Source organism: Muntiacus reevesi, chromosome 1 (assembly GCF_963930625.1).
Source record: "Muntiacus reevesi chromosome 1, mMunRee1.1, whole genome shotgun sequence".
NCBI classification, from domain to species: Eukaryota; Metazoa; Chordata; class Mammalia; order Artiodactyla; family Cervidae; genus Muntiacus; species Muntiacus reevesi.
The window spans coordinates 199622370-199639168 of NC_089249.1; the positions used below are offsets into that span (position 1 = coordinate 199622370).

At 45.2% G+C, this 16799-nt stretch overlaps 1 protein-coding gene across 5 annotated transcripts; it reads right to left on the reverse strand.

Moving 5' to 3' along the window:
* On the reverse strand, positions 1–13054 carry ZNF554 (zinc finger protein 554). 5 transcript variants are annotated; one of them, XM_065918090.1, is made up of 6 exons: positions 13011–13045; positions 8075–8130; positions 6837–6914; positions 6257–6383; positions 5608–5799; positions 1–123 (listed from the first exon to the last, which is right to left on the reverse strand). In XM_065918090.1, exons 3-6 carry the CDS (start codon positions 6867–6869, stop codon positions 23–25), a joined length of 453 nt encoding a protein of 150 aa, XP_065774162.1. In that variant the 5' UTR covers positions 6870–6914; positions 8075–8130; positions 13011–13045; the 3' UTR covers positions 1–22. The 5 variants fall into 5 exon arrangements, 4 of the variants coding, with proteins under 4 accessions (XP_065774162.1, XP_065774159.1, XP_065774161.1 ...); XM_065918087.1 differs by lacking the exon at positions 1–123 and adding an exon at positions 1826–3772; XM_065918091.1 differs by lacking the exon at positions 1–123 and adding an exon at positions 4904–4953.
* Positions 13055–16799: the final 3745 nt, after the last annotated feature.

Sequence of the window (16799 nt, forward strand, 5' to 3'; positions counted from 1 at the left end):
AACCAGTCCATCCTAAAGGAGATCAGTCCTGAGTGTTCATTGGAAGGACTGATGTTGAAGCTGAAACTCCAACACTTTGGCCACCTGATGCGAAGAGCTGACTCATTTGAAAAGACTCTGATGCTGGGAAAGATAGAGGGCAGGAAGGGAAGGGGACGACAGAGAATAAGATGGTTGGATGGCATCACCGACTCAATGGACATGAGTTTGGGAGTTTACCAACTCCGGGAGTTGGTAATGGACAGGGAGGCCTGGCGTGCTGCGGTCCATGGGGTTGCAAAGGGTCAGACATGACTGAGTGACCAAACTGAACTGAACAGCTAGTTCACTTCATTGTACAGCAGAAACTAACACAACATCGTAAGGCAATTATACTCCAATAAAAAGGAGAAGACACATTCTCAGAGTACAGCATAATAAATAGCTCAAGGTTGCTCACAGGGGCTTCCCTGATGGTTCAGCTGGTAAAGAATCCACCCGCAATGCAGGAAACCTGGGTTCAATCTCTGGGCTGGGAAGATCCCCCGGAGAAGGGAACAGCTACCCATTCCTGGATTCTGGCCAGGAGAATTCCATGGGCTGTATAGTTCATGGGGTTGCAAAGAGTCAGACACAACTGAACGACTTGTCCTTTCACTTTCGTCCACAGAGCCCTTAAACGTATCCATCAACCAAGTCGGGTTTGCAGAGACCTCAGATAGGGTATCTTTACTTAGGGACAGGCAATAATATTCACATGATCAGGTCCAACTTAGGTGGGAGAAGAGCTGACTGGAGATCTCCCTTATAGCCTCCCTGGCTAGTTCCAGGGAAAGGGGAAGAGTTACATGACATTTCAATGATTTTTTTTTTTAAGGGACAATTTGAGAGAAGACAGCTCCCTTGCATCCCTCCTTTCAAATACAACACTCACCTGGTATAGCCAGCTCAAGTTCAAATCCAGATCCCACTACTTGCTAGGTGGGTGAGTTTGGGTAGGGTACCTTATTTCTGTTTCTCCTTTTGTAATAAGGGGATGTGAAAAGTTACTATCTCATACTGTTTTTGAGAAGATAAAATGAGAGAACACATACAGGAGTTCAAGTGGTGCTGGGAATATAGTAAGGACCCAATAAATGTTAATGATGAGGGTGATGCATATCCACACTCTGGCAAGTAGATCTCACAGTTGGGACTTTCCCCCCAGGCCACCAAAGGTCACTTCACCTCCATGTCCCAAGACCTACTTCTTGTATCCTTGACATCTTGGTATCCATAGTCCACCTCCAACTGATCGCTGAAACTCAATAACCCTTGGAGTTGTTTGTTTTTTTTTCTTATTGTCAAAATGATTCTAGCAATACAAAATGAAATGGCAAAGGCAGGAAATCACACATAATGAGACGACCCTAACAAATAAAACTCAATTCATTTCTCCACATCACTCTCCGGCCTTTTCCCATGTATGTATACATTTTGACTTCACTGGATAGAATTACACATACTGCTTTGCATTCTTTCCTTTCACTTTGCATCCAAAGTGTTTTCTTTCTTTTTTTTTTTTTACTTGAATATTTATTTTTTTATTTTTAATTGGAGGATAATTGCTTTACATTATTGTGTTGGCTTCTGCCTCATATCAACATGTATCAGCCATAGGTGTACATATATCCCCTCCCTCTTGAACCTTCTTCCCACCCCCCACCCCATACCACCCCTCTAGGTTGTCACAGAGCACTGGATTTGAGCTTGATACATCATATAGTAAATTCCCGCTGGCTATCTAATTTTACATATGGTAATGTATATGTTTCAATGCTACTCTCTCAATTCATCCCACCCTCTCCTTCCACTCATATGTCCAAAGTCTGTTTTCTATGTCTGTGTCTCTACTGTTGTCCTGCAGATAGGTTCATCAGTACCATTTTTCTAGATTGCATATATATGCATTAATATATGATATTTGTTTTTCTGACTTACTTCACTCTGTATCATAGGCTCTAGGTTGATCCACCTTATTAGAACTGAGTCAAATGTATTTCTTTTCATGGCTGAGTAATATTCCATTGTGTATATGTAGCACAACTTCTTTATCCATTCATCTACCAATGGACATCTAGGTGAGTTCCATGTGTTAGTTATTGTACATATTGCTGCAATGAACATTGAGGTACATGTGTCCTTTTCAATTATGGCAGCATTTTTTATTTTAGCATACCCTCTGCATTGCTAGAGTAGTGTGTGAGACAAGTCAGGACCTAGCTAAGTGACCAAGAAAGTCAAAATGATTAAGCAAAATTTTAAAACAGATTACTGAAACAAAACATTGAAACAGAATATCCTTTGTTTGAACAACTAAATTAATATGGTAATTCTCAGCAAATTCCCAATCCATTTACTGATCTTTTCCAAGAGGGTGGCACTTGGTGGGCATAGTTCAATGGCAATTGCTCCCCCTTACAAGATCCCTACTCAGATCTAGACTTCAGTGCTTTCCTTCAAGAACGAAGACTAAGCCTACATCTTCACAAACAGTACACCAGAGGGGCAAAGTCTGAACACACCTACAGGGTAGAGTGCTAAACAGTACATCACAAGGCATCAAGCAAGCTCTAAAATCCAACAAGGTGGCTGCTCTGGTAGAAAGCTTTCCCACAATCAATTATTTTATAGGTTTTCTGACTATTGTGAGTTTTCTGGTGTGTGATAAGGGAGGAGCTCTGGCTGAAAGCTTTCCCACATTCATTACAGAGATATGGCTTCTCTCCAGTGTGGATTCTCTCATGCCGAACCAGGGAAGACCTCTGGCTGAAGGCCCTTCCACACTGATTACACACATAGGGGTTCTTGCCAGTGTGAGTCCGTTCATGTTGGTTGAGAGATGAACGGTCACTGAAGGCTTTTCCACATTTATTACACTCATAGGGCTTCTCACCTGTGTGCGTTCTCTTGTGCAAGATCAGATAAGAACTCTGGCAGAAGGATTTCCCACAGTCTTCACATTGATAGGGCTTTTCCCCTGTGTGGATCCTCTGATGCTGGGTAAGAGATGAAATCCTGTTGAAGGCTTTCCCACATTCATGGCATGCATAAGGCTTCTCTCCAGTATGAGTTCTCAAATGCCGAGTGAGGGTTGAGCTGTGTGTAAAGGCTCTCCCACATTCCTGACATTCAAATGGTCTCTCTCCTGTGTGGATTCTCTGATGCTCACTCAGGGAATGCCTCCGGTTAAATACTTTCCCACACTGGTGACATTCATAGGGTTTCTCCACTATATTGATTCTGTTTTGTATGGTAATTGCCATACCATGATTAAATGATTTCCCACTTTCTGCATATGCAGAAATTCTCTCCTCCATTTGAGTTCTTTCATGTGGAATAAGGTGAATATTTTGGCTGAGATCTTTTCCACATTTAATACTTTCACAAGGTCTCTGGTCTGGATATCCATTCTGATGATGGTTTAAAAATGGATCAGATACCAAACTCGCAATAGCTAAGTCATAGTCATAAAAATGTCTTCCTATAGAATCTCGTGATAAAACAAGGTCTGAACTCAGGTTATAGTTTTCCCCAAATTCATAATAGTCAGTAGCCTTCCCTTGAGAAAATACTTCTCTCCAGGGGTACCCCATTTGCCTCAAAAGCCTCTGAGAGTCTTCACAGTTCCCCTCAGATTCAGCATAACCCCAGTCCTCTCTGGGGATCCTTATATTCATACCCCCAAGTGGTTCTTCCTCCAAAACCACCTTCTTGTAAACTGACAGTTGGCTTCTCAGTTTTGTCTCCCAATCTGAAATAAATTGAAGGTTGGGTGGGGGGGAGGGGGAATAAAGTTCTAACTTAAGAATAATAGGACAAAATTATTTTCAACAACAACAACAAAAAGCATTTCCAACATATACAAAGGACCTGTGGATTCATGTTCAAACATCAGCTTTTAACATGGAGGAAGGCAAGGTGAAGGAAAGATGGATCAATATGCTGGTAGAGTAAAAAGTAAATGTGGAAAGAAAGGGGAATAAGATTGCAGAGGGAATAAGACAGATATATGGCAAAAAGCACATGAAAAGATGCTCAACATTGTGAATTCTCTGGCAATTCAATGGTTGGGACTTAATGCTCTCACTGCCAAAGGCCTGGGTACAGTCTCTGGTCAGGGAACTAAGATCTTGCAAGTTGTGCAGCACGCACCTCCCCCCCCAAAAAAAAATTATGCTCAACATCACTAATTATTAGCGAAATGCAAATCAAAACTATAATGAGGTACCAGCTCACATCAGTCAGAATGGCCATCATCAAAAAATCTACAGATAATATATGCTGGAAAGGGTGTGAAGAAACGGGAACCCTCCTACACTGCTGGTAGGAATGTAAATTGGTGCATCTACTATGGAGAACAGGGCTTCCCTGGTGGCTCAGACGGTAAAGTGTCTGCCTGCAATGTGGGAGACCCGGGTTCGATCCCTGGGTCAGGAAGATCCCCTGGAGAAGGAAATAGCAACCCACTCCAGTACTCTTGCCTGGAAAATTCCATGGACAGAGGAGCCTTGTAAGCTACAGTCCATGGGGTCACAAAGAGTCGGACATGACCGAGTCACTTCACTTCACTTCAATTCACTATAGAGAACAATAAGGAGGTTCCTTAAACAACTGAAAATAGAGCTACCATATGACCCAGCAATCCCACTCCTGGGCATATACCTGGAGAAAACCATAGTTTGAAAAGATACATGCACCCCAATGTTCATAACAGCACTATTCACAATAGCCAAGACATACAAGCAACCTAAATTGTTCATTGACAGATGAATAGATAAAGATGTTGTATATACATAAACTGGAATATCACTCAGCCATTAAAAAAGGATGAAATAATGCCATTTGTAGCCATGTGGATGAACCTGAAGATTGTCATACTGAGTGAAGTAAGTCAGAGAAGGACATATATATGATATCGCTCTTATGTGCAATCTAAAAAAAATGGTAGAAATGAAATTATTTACAAAACAGAAATAGAGTCACAGATGTAAAAAACAAACTTATGGTTATGGGGGACAAGGGGTGGAGGAGGGATAAATTGGGAGATTGGGATTGACATATATATAATACTATATATAAAATAGATAACTAACAAAGACCTACTATATAGCACAGGGAATGCTACTCAATATTCTGTAATAACCTATATGGGAAACGAATCTGAAAAAGAATAGATACATGTATATGTATAACTGAAACATTTTGCTGTACACCTGAAGCTAACACAAAACATTATACATAAACTAGACTCCAATAAAATTTTTTTAAAAAAATCAGAGTGAGGAGAAAAAGAATGGCAGAGGGAAAGAATTATCAAGAAAGCAGAGAGGGAAGAGATGAAACAGGAAACACAGGTAGAATGGTTTCCAGAAGGAAAAGGGATGTTTTCCTCTGCACCTAAAGAGGGTTAGTGGAAGCTGGTTCATGGCAGAAGGTTACTGGGGGATAAACTAAAGGCACGTGGGGAGGACAGCCAAGGACCTCAGCCTTCTCCTTAGACAATTAGGGCCTCTGTGGAGGGACCTCTGACCAGGATTCCCCAGACGCTGTCCCCATCCCAGTGGCCCATATCTGCCTGCTTCTCACCTGAACATGAAGCTCGCAGAGTTCCTTTCCCTGCCATCCACATGGCTTCTCCTTGCTCCAGGTGGAAAGATACCACTGGCTGAAAGAGTGAATATGCAGTCCACAGAGAAAGAGTGGTGACTTGAGAGGCTGATGCTAGGCATATGGTGCCATCCTCAAAGCCTGAATTGGGTCTCTGGTTCCTCAAGGCTTCTAAAAGAGACACGGGAGAGGTAACACGAAGACCAAGCTAAAGATTTTATTTTCCTAATTTAAAAAATGATCATACACTTCCTCAGAGATACAAATGGCCCAGTAAACACATGAAGAGATACTCAATATCACTAGTCATTAGGAAAACACAAATCAAAACCACAATGGATACCACTTTATACCTATTAAAATGTCCATAAATTTTTTAAGGGCTTTCCAGGTGGCACTAGTGGAACAAGAGACATTACTGACACCTCAGCTAAGATGCATTTCCACAGTGGCGCGGGCTGCCATATACTGAAGGAATCAGACCATTTGCTGTACGGGAGACTCCACAAGGGCAGGAACCATGCATGTCTCATTTTCCAGTAAACCTCTACTTCAGCATAGCTCTTGATGTGCAGTAGATGCTGAACAAACATGACTTGACAGACACAGAAGGACCAGCTGGTCTTACCTACAGAGGCCAGGTTCCCACAGGTCTCTAGCATCACATCGCTGTAGAGCTTCCTCTGACCAGGGTCCAGTAGCTCCCACTCCTCCATGGAGAAGTCCACGGCCACATCCTTGAAGGTCACCACCTCCTAAAATATCATGATGGGTCAGCTCAAAAATGCCCCCCCCCCCAACCAATGTCCAGAGAAAGTAAAGTGAAGGTGTTAGTCGCTCAGTCATGTCTGACTCTTTGGCACTCCTTGGACTGCAGCATGCCAGGGTTCCCTGCCCTATTTCACCACCATTTAAAAAAATACATATGTGTGCATTTTAAAGAGGATGGCGCCTTGGGGCACCCCTCCCTGCTCTATGGGAGAAACCTTGGGGTCTTCAGAGATGCTCAGAGCCCAGAAAGGAGGCACAGTCCTCCTGAAGGGATAAGGGACCTCCTCCTTGTATGTAAGAGCCACCTGAATGCCTACACCCATACACTCATGACAAATTCTCCTTCTTTCCCACAAGGCAAGGGCGCTTGATGTCTGACAGGTGTGTTCCCTCTGGACATACTGGGTGCCTTTCTGGGGAGAGGAAGTCCCACTCACCTGGGGCCAGGGGAGCAGGCACTCAGCAGCCATCCTGTCCTATCTCCTGGGCAAAAGCAGGTTCCTGGGCAGGTAGGGCTGGAAGAGGAAAAATGCAGAGTGAAGACTGGATCTGGCCTGTCCCGGACCCCAGAGTCCCCTTCACCACTCGAGGTCACACATACACACAGAGGGGAGTCATGGAAGCCACAGATATGGACAGAATGAAGGGACAAAGTAGGTGATCAAATATTAATCCCACTAGGGGACTGGAAGTACAAAAACATGGGAGACCCCTGTGGGTTAATGATTACTCAATAAAGCAGGTTTGCTTAGCTACAAAACCAAGTAGGCCTTCTTAACAACAAAACCATGTAACCAGAAGCACGAGACATGCCCCAAAACAATAAAACAATGGTGGCATGAGCCTCACATTCTGCCCAGTGAGTTCAGTAAGTTAATGATCCCTACAGCATGCTCTTTGCACACATGAAGAACAATCATTTGTGGACCTAGCTTGACCACACAGGGACAAGAAAATTCCCCTGATCAACCTGGAGGAGGAGATGCTGATGATGGAGGCATGATATCTACTCAAGAAAGACAAAGAAAGTCTTCTTGCCCTCCCCATTTTAAAACTGTAGCCCACTAAGTTCTCATAGCATTTCTCATGTGCCTGCTTGTAAGCCTCACAAGCAACCTATTCTAATAAATCATTTATCTATCACTTTACTCTTGGTGAATTCTTCTCTCCACTGAAACATCTTTCAGTGGTACTGGAGTTCTTCACAGCCCCTGTGAAACGACACCAATCGGTTTCACCAGGACAAGCCAGGGGTCTTAATGGCTCCATTTTCTGTGGGTTTTATTTGTTTTCTTGGCTGTGCAGTGTGGCATGCAGCATGTGGGATCCTAGTTCCCTGACCAGGGATCAACACCCTGCCCCCTGCAGTGGAAACGGAGAATCCTAACCACTGGACCACCAGGGAAGTCCCAGTGATCCATTTTCTAGATGAAGATACCAGAAGATACCAAGTCTTGGAAGCACACAAGTTCTATTGTGAAACACTCTGTTCTAGTGTCCCAGGGTGCTGTGACAAATGACTACACAATTGGGAGGCTTAAAACATCACAAATTTATTTTCTTTCAGGGAGGTGAGAAGTCCAAGATTCAGGTGTGGCAGGACCCATCCCCTCCGAAGGCTCTGGGTGAGGGTCCTTCCTTCCTGCAAGAGATATAAGAGACATGGGTTCGATACCTGGGTCGGGAAAATCCCCTGGAGGAGGGCATGGTAACCCATTTCAGTATTCTTGCCTGGAAAATCAATGGGCAGAGGAGTCTGGTGAGCTATGATCCATAGGGTTGCAAAAAGTCAGACAGGACTGAAGTGACTTAGCATGCATACACATACTTCAATTAAAAAATGAATTAAAAAAGACAATAACGACTGTTGCCAAGGATGGGAGACTCTCACGCATAGCTAGTGGGAATGGAAAATGGTGTAGCCATTATGAAAAACAACTACTGCAACTACTGAGGCCCACACTCTACAGCCTGTGCTCCACAACAAGAGAAGCCACCGCAATGATAAGCCTGTGCACCACAACTAGATAGCCCACATACAGCAATGCAGACTCACCACAGCCAAAAATAAGTAAGTAAATAAATACAAGTTTTAAAAATAGAAAAGTTTAAAAATCTAAAAATGGTGGCAGCCTTCACAAGATTCATGAGGGACCTGAGGGGATGTGATGCAAATTTTTTTCCTGAGAGCTGGCTCTGACCCCCTCCATGTGGGGGGTGGGAGTTATGGGTGCAGGATACCATGCTGAGCCACGGCTAATGGCTGCATCAGATGATGGGACACATGATACTTTACCCTGGGGAAACATCTGCTGATGGCTGCCCCTCTGGGACACACAATACTTAACCTGGGGAAACACCTGCTGATGATAAGACTGGCGTGGGCTGAATTATGTCCTCTAAGTCTTGACCCCGAGTAGCTGTGAATGGGACTGTATTTATAGATAGGATCTTTGCAGAGGTAATTAGTTAAGATGAGGTCATATACCAAAATCAGATTGATTATATTCTTTGCAGCCAAAGATGGAAAAGCTCTATACAGTCATCAAAAACAAGACTGGGGGCTGACTGTGGCTCCAATCATGAACTCCTTATTGCCAAATTCAGACTTAAATTGAAGAAAGTAGGGAAAACCACTAGACCATTCAGGTATTACCAAAATCAAATCCCTTACAGTTATACGGTGGAAGTGACAAATAGATTCAAGGGGTTCGTGACATTCTACAGGAGGCAGGGATCAAGACCACCCCCAAGAAAAAGAAATGCAAAAAGGCAAAATGGTTGTCTGAGGAGGCCTTACAAGTAGCTGTGAAAAGGGAAGCAAAAGGCAAAGGAGAAAAGGAAAGATATACCCATTTGAATGCAGAGTTCCAAAGAATAGCAAGGAGAGATAAGAAAGCCTTCCTCAGTGATCAATGCAAAGAAATAGAAGAAAACAATAGAATAGGGAAGACTATAGATCACTTCAAGGAAATTAGAGATACCAAGGGAACATTTCATGCAAAGATGGGCACAATAAAGGGCATAATAAAGATGGTATGGACCTAAGAGAAGCAGAAGATATTAAGAAGAGGTGGCAACAATACACAGAAAAACTATATAAAAAAAGATCTTCATGACCCAGATAACCATGATGGTGTGATCACCCACCTAGAGCCAGACATCCTGGAATGCAAAGTCAAGTGGGCCTTAGGAAGCATCACTATGAACAAAGCTAGTGGAGGTGATGGAATTCCAGTTGAGCTATTTCAAATCCTAAAAGATGATGCTGTGAAAGTGCTGCACTCAATATGCCAGCAAATTTGGAAAACTCAGCAGTGGCCACAGGACTGGAAAAGATCAGTTTTCATTCCAATCCCAAAGAATGCTCAAACTACCACACAACTGCACTCATCTCACTCGCTAGCAAAGTAATGCTCAAAATTCTCCAAGCCAGGCTTCAGCAATACGTGAACCATGAACTTCCAGATGTTCAAGTTGGATTTAGAAAAGGCAGAGAAACCAGAAATCAAATTGCCAACATCTGCTGGATTATTGAAAAAGCAAGAGAGTTCCAGAAAAACATCTATTTGTGCTTTATTGACTATGCCAAAGCCTTTGACTGTGTGGATTACAATAAACTGTGGAAAATTCTGAAAGAGATGGGAATACCAGACCACCTGATCTGCCTCCTGAGAAATCTGTATGCAGGTCAAGAAGCAACAGTTAGAACTGGACATAAACCAACAGACTGGTTCCAAATCGGGAAAGGAGTACATCAAGGTTGTATATTGTCACCCTACGTATTTAACTTATATGCAGAGTACATCATGAGAAATGCTGGGCTGGATGAAGCACAGCTGGAATCAAGATTGCTGGGAGAAATATCAATAACCTCAGATATGCAGATGACACTACCCTTATGGCTGAAAGCAAAGAAGAACTAAAGAACCTTTTGATGAAAGTGAAAGAGGAGAGTGAAAAAGCTGGCTTAAAGTTCAACATTCAGAAAACTAAGATCATGGCATTGGATCCCATCACTTCATGGCAAATAGATGGTGAAACAATGGAAACAGTGATAGACTTTATTTTGGGGGGCTCCAAAATCACTGCAGATGGTGACTACAGCCATGAAATTAAAAGATGCTTGCTCTTTGAGGAAAAGTTATGATCAATCTAGACAGCATATTAAAAAACAGAGACATTACTTTGCCAACAAGGTCCATCTAGTCAAAGCTTTGGTTTTTCCAATAGTCATGTATGGATGTGAGACTTGGACTATAAAGAAAGCTGAGCACCGAAGAATTGATGCTTTTGAACTGTGGTGTTGGAGAAGATTCTTGAGAATCCCTTGGACAAGAAGGAGATCCAATCAGTCCATCCTAAAAGAAATCAGTCCTAAATATACATTGGGAGGACTGATGCTGAAGCTGAAACTTCAATCCTTTGGCCACCTGATGCGAAGAGCTGACTCATTTGAAAAGACCCTGATGCTGGGAATGATTGAAAGTGAAAGAAGAATGGGACAACAGAGGGTGAGATGGTTGGATGGCATCACTGACTCAATGAGTTTGAGTAAGCTCCAGGAGCTGGTGGTGGACAGGGAGGCCTAGCATGCTGCAGTCCATGGGGTCGCAAAGAGTTGGACTGAGTGACTGAACTGAACTGAACTGAGGTCATATTGTGGTAGAGAGGGTCCTAATACAATATGACTGGTGTCTTTAAAAAAGACACACAGACTTCCCTAGTGGTTCGGTGATTAAGACTCTGTGCTCCCAATGCAGGGGGCCCAGGTTCGATCCCTGGTCAGGGAACTAGATTCCACATGCCACAACTGAGAGTTTAAATGCTGAAACTTCCCTGGTGGTCCAGTGGTTGGAAGTCTGCCTGCCAATGCAGGGAACATAGGTTCCATCCCTGGTTCAGGAGGATCCCACAAGCCTCAGAGCAACTGAGCCTATGTGCCACAACTGCTGAAGCCCACTCACCCTAGAGCCCATGCTTCACAAGAGAAGCCTGCATACCACGACAATGAGTAGCCACCACTCACCACAACTAGAGAAAGCCCATGCATAGCAACAAAGATCCAGTGCAGACAAAAATAAATAAATAAAAATTTTAATGGGGAAAAAATAGACATCTGGACTTCCCCGGTGACCCAGTGTCTAAGACTCCACACTTCCAATGCAGGGGGCCTGGGTTTGATCCCAGGTCAGGGAACTAGATCCCACATGTGCAATTAAATATCTTGCATGCTTCAATTAAGACCTAGTGCAGCCAGAAAAATAAAAATATTTTTTAAAAAGAGAGACACAAGGAGAAGGCCATGGGACAAAAGAGGCAGAGACTGGAGTGATGCAGCCACAAGCCAAGAGACACCAAGGACTGATGGCCACCACAGGAGGCTGGATGAGGCAAGAAGGACCCTCCCCTGGAGGCTTCAGGGGGGCCAGAGCCCTGTGACATCTTGATCTATCTGCTCTCAGGACTTTAAATTGCATCTGATGGTAATGAGTTCAGGACCCCCTATCCCTTTTCGAGCTCTTTCAATCAATCTGCTCCCACCATCGGGTGGTTCAAGGGATTTCCCCCTCCCTTGTGGTTGATGTCAGTGACCCCATTTGGCCCTCATTCACCTAGGCCTCTGGCACCTGCCTCAGGGTCTTCCCTTTGAGGGTTCAAACCACTGAAACTTTGTCCTTTCTCGACAAGAAAGCACTGATGAGGGCTTCCTGCCAGGGAAAAATGCAATCCACCCCAGGGAACAGGAGGCATTGGAAGAATGCTTGGCTATGACCTCATTCCTGAGCACGGGTGTCTGGGTATCAGTGGAGTAGACCCTTGATAGCTTCTCATTGGAATCACAATGCTAAGGCTAAGCCAGGGTCTCTCCTCCTTGACACCTACACTGGGGCTGGATCGTTCTCTGAGGGGTGTCCTGGGCATTGTGGGGTGTGGAGCAGCATCCCTGGTTCCATTCCCTCCATGCCAGAAGCCCCCAGGCCCTGACAACCACAGACGGCCTCAGATACTGCCCAGTATCACCCCTCCAAGGGGGCAGAACCACCCAAGGTGAGACATCCCCCCTGGGTTTGCCCAAGCGCCCAATGAGTCTACACGCAGGGGTCTGGGCGTTCGGTTTACTCCATATCCCTGTAACATTAGGCCTCTGAGAGCTCCATTTACCTCACAGCCGAGTTTGCCCCACGGACCTGTCGTGCAGGGGTATTTTCACAGGGCAGGTGCTGGACTGTTTCACAAGATAGGTGCAAGCTGCCCGATTTCTCTAACTCTCCTTCGCACCTGCAGTGTGACAGGTGGAGGAAACCCAAGGGTAACAGTCCAGGCCACCCCTCCCACTCGGGACCCCTCCCCAGACCCCGTCCCGACCCCAGATAACCTAACTACCCGCACAGGCGCGGGGGCCAGGCTCCGGGGCCGCACCCTGTTTGCGCGGCCCGGATGAAAGATGCTCGGGTGCTGCGGCCCCAGGTATGGGCGCAGGTAACCCACAGCGCAAGCCTAGTCTACCTAAGTCCCGCCGCGGAGGAGGCGCTCAGTGCTGCGTGACCCGTGGACCCGTCAGCACCCGGCCTACCCGCGCCCCCCATCGGCGACCCCAGTTAACTCACACCGCAGTTGTCGCCCGGGGACGCGCGCCCACAACGGACTCAGCAGTGCGCTTGCGCACCACGAGGCCAAGAACTACAAGTCCCAGAAGGCTCCGGGTGCGATCCTGGGTCTTTGTCCCCTGGAGGCGGCTGAGTTGAGTCACAGCGCCCTCTCTGGGCGGGCGGTGTCTCCGCAGGATTGAGATACCTCCTGCCTCAGAGGACGTCCTCATATCCCAGTCGCACACGCGCGCTCCTGGAGTACGCGCGAATTTCTTCACTAAGGGAGAAAATCGAATGGCTGTCTACTGGGCTCCCCGATGCCACTGCAGGGGGCACAGATTCGATTCCTGGTCGGGGGACTGGAGCCCATATGCTGCGTGGCACGGCCTAAAAAAAAAATAAGGGTGAAAATTCAGTATATTCAGCACTATGCCTGAGACATAGATTTGCCAATAAAAAAATAATAACTTATTATTAGATATTATTCATTAACAAATTAGTAAATGTATAGGACATTATATAGTAAAATTATTGTTTTAATGATAGTTTATTTCTTAGTAATATTAATATATTGATTTATGTTGTGGTGGTGGTGGTGATTTAGTCACTAAGTTGTGTCTGACTCTTGTGACCCCATGGACTGTAACCTGCCAGGCTCTTTCGTCCATGGAGTTTTCCAGGCAAGAATACTGGAATTGCCATTTCCTTCTCCAGGGGATCTTCCTGACCCAAGGATCAAACCCAGGTTTCCTGCACTGCTGACAGATTTTTTACCGACTGTGCTACCAGGGAATTCCCTAGATTTATGTCACTAGTATTCTATTAAATAATAAAACTACCACGGTTAATGTAAGTTGGTAATATATTCTTAAAACAAAACTTGCAACCTCCAGAATGGTGAAAAGCACACTGTTGGTGATACCACCAAGTCCATGGTCATTTGTTATAGCATCCTGAATGATCTCAATGTGCTGGATGATTTTTCAGCCCATCTTTTTCAGACTGACTTTTCCAGGCTTAGCCCATGATATGGAGGGTGTGCTGCCTGGATTCCTTCTTCCGGACTGAAGGTCCCATTCTTCCTGCAACTGGAATGCTACTGACCAATGTGAAGTGAAAGTTGCTCAGTCGTGTCTGACTCTTTGTGACCCCATGGACTATACAGTCCATGGAATACTCCAGGCCACAACACTGGAGTGAGTAGCCTTTCCCTTCTCCAGGGAATCTTCCCAACCCAGGGATCGAACCCAGGTCTCCTACATTGCAGGCGGATTCTTTGCCAGTTGACCCACAAGGGAAGCCTTGCTTAATTCAAAATAATAGGGACTTCCTTGGTATGCCAATGGGTGAGAGTTCGTCTTCCAACGTAGGGAATGAAGGTTCAATTCCTGGTTGGAGAACTAAAAGCTCACTTGCCACGGGGCAACTAAGCCCGTATGCTGCAACAAAAGACCCTGCATGCTGCAATAAGACCCCGTGCAGCCAAATAAATATTTTTTTTCAAATATTTTAAAATATATATCATTCTAGATACAAAGATTAATAGCCACTATCATTATCCCTGTGATCCGTAGATACTTCACTGCTGCTAATAAAGCATGTTTATTGACAACACTTCTTCTGATTCCCCACTCTGTGTGGAGCTAGAGCTGAGGTTCTGGGTTCATGAAGACCCCTCAGTTAGGGAAACTCGTCTGCTGTTTCAACTACACCAATTATTCACGTAGAAAGATTTCCAATCAAACAGATAGGCACCTGCAAATACATTGTCTCCAACCACCCCAAACCTTCCCCAACAATCCAATAAAATGTCTTGGACTTGCAGTGTCATATTTTAATCTTATACTGATTGTTCTTTTATTCTCTCAGTAAAAACACTTCCTGCCAACCCATCATTATAATTATTAGGATCTCCTTTTTGTTTGGGATGTTCTCACCACTGCCTAGGTAATTCTACCTAACCCCTAATCAGGAATTCCCTATTTCTGAAATGTCATGGAACATGAACGCAATCAGTTTGACTTAAGAAGCCAAAACTCTAAGACAGGAACAGGCCACAGGAAGTGCAGCAATGAACTGGGAGCTGTCCAAGTGCTGAAACATGATACAGAATGAGACAGGGTGCCAATTAAAAACTGTTTTGTGGGCGCTTGTTCTAAATCGCTTGTCGTGTCCAACTCTTTGTGACCCCATGGACTGTAGCCCACGGCTCCTCTGTCCAAGGGATTCTCCAGGCAAGAATGCTGGAATAGGTTGCCATTCCCTCCTTCAGAGGATCTTCCCGACTCAGGGATGGAACTCACCTTTTATATCTCCTGCATAGGCAGGTGGGTAACCACTAGTGCCACCAGGGAAGCCCAAGAATTATTCTACCCTGTCCTAAAATACATCCGGGCTTTCCTGGTGGCTCAGAGGTAAAGGATCCGCCTGCCAAGCAGAAGACTTGGGTTTGACCCCTGGGTTGGGAAGATCCCCTGAAGGAGGAAATGGCAACTCACTCCACTATCCTTGCCTGGGAAATCCAATGGACAGAGGACCCTGGCGGGCTACAGTTTGTGGGGTCACCAAAGAGTTGGACATGACTTAGGGACTAAATAACAACAACAAAATTTATCTATGTTCTAAATGGATATTGAGTCCATCAGAAAACTGTTAGGGAGGACTTCCCTGGCGGTTCAGTGGTTAAGACTCTGCTTCCAATGCAGGGTGCACAGGTTGATCCCTGGCCAGGGAACTAAGATCCCGCATGGCACATGGTCCGGCCAAAAAGAATTATACAATTATATATAGATATATAATCAAATACATTGAATTTTTAAATCAAAGTTATGTGCAGAGATTCACTGAAGGAGATAAAATGCCCTCTGCCTAAGAAATGTATTGTTTTGGTAATGACCATGTCAATTGTCTTCTCATTCTTTACCTTACACTCAGCAGGTATACAGGGTTGGGAGCAGTTTTTTATCAAATCTGACTTTTAACCCTCTTTGGATGCATCACCCTGGGTCAATTCCTTTAGGTGATGAATAAAATATTCAAAAGTGCTTGGCTGTACTTTCCAGCTATGAGTAACAGAATAACCAACTCAAACTACCCTTTTAAGGAGGAAATTCTTCATCTCCCTTAACAGAACATAGAGAGACACTGGAGTAGGGGCACGAAGGGAGGGAGGGAGGGAGGGGGTGTGGAGACAGGTGCAAAGGGAAGCAGGTGGAAAGGCCCCGGGGTATCTCCAAACCCTTCCCTCTTCACTTTCCTGCTGGGGCCAGACAGCCTCTGTAGCCACAACTGACGGCTGAGGAGCCTGGAGGAAGGCATGGCAGCCCACTCCAGTATTCTTGCCTGGAGAATTTCCACAGATAGAGGAGTCTGGCAGGCTACAGTCCATGGGGTCACAGAGTCACATGTGACTGAGCGTCTGAGCACACTCAAACTTGAATCCCAGGAAGGTGGCAACCAAGGATACTCATTCCCTTACCCCCTGCCCGTCCCTGGCCTTGAGCTAACCCTGTTTCCTGCTACCATTACACTGAAATAGCAAACATGTGATGTACTTTTAACATACACACCCTTCCAAACGTGGTGTTTGTTCTGAGACTCAACAGAGGCCAGGAGCCCGGGCAGTCTTGGGTAGGTCCTGCCCTGCGTCCCCCTCGACCAGAACCACCTCTTCTCCCCATATCTCTGCCATAGCCCTAAGCCGAGCAGGCAGGGGCCTAGGTAGGTCCCTGAAGGCTCCTACAAGGTGGGGCATTCTGCCAGGCCCAGCCTCGGCTGTGCCACGTCTCAGGTGGGGTCTCTGAGATG

Excerpts from the sequence above, each read along its gene's own strand:
- ZNF554 (XM_065918089.1), bottom strand. The coding sequence starts at position 6,869 with ATGGCTGCTGAGTGCCTGCTCCCCTGGCCCCAG. Across the intron at positions 6,384-6,836 it reads GCCTGCTCCCCTGGCCCCAG|GAGGTGGTGACCTTCAAGGA; the intron begins GTGAGTGGGACT and ends ATGATATTTTAG. Across the intron at positions 5,800-6,256 it reads TGGGAACCTGGCCTCTGTAG|AAGCCTTGAGGAACCAGAGA; the intron begins GTAAGACCAGCT and ends TGTCTCTTTTAG.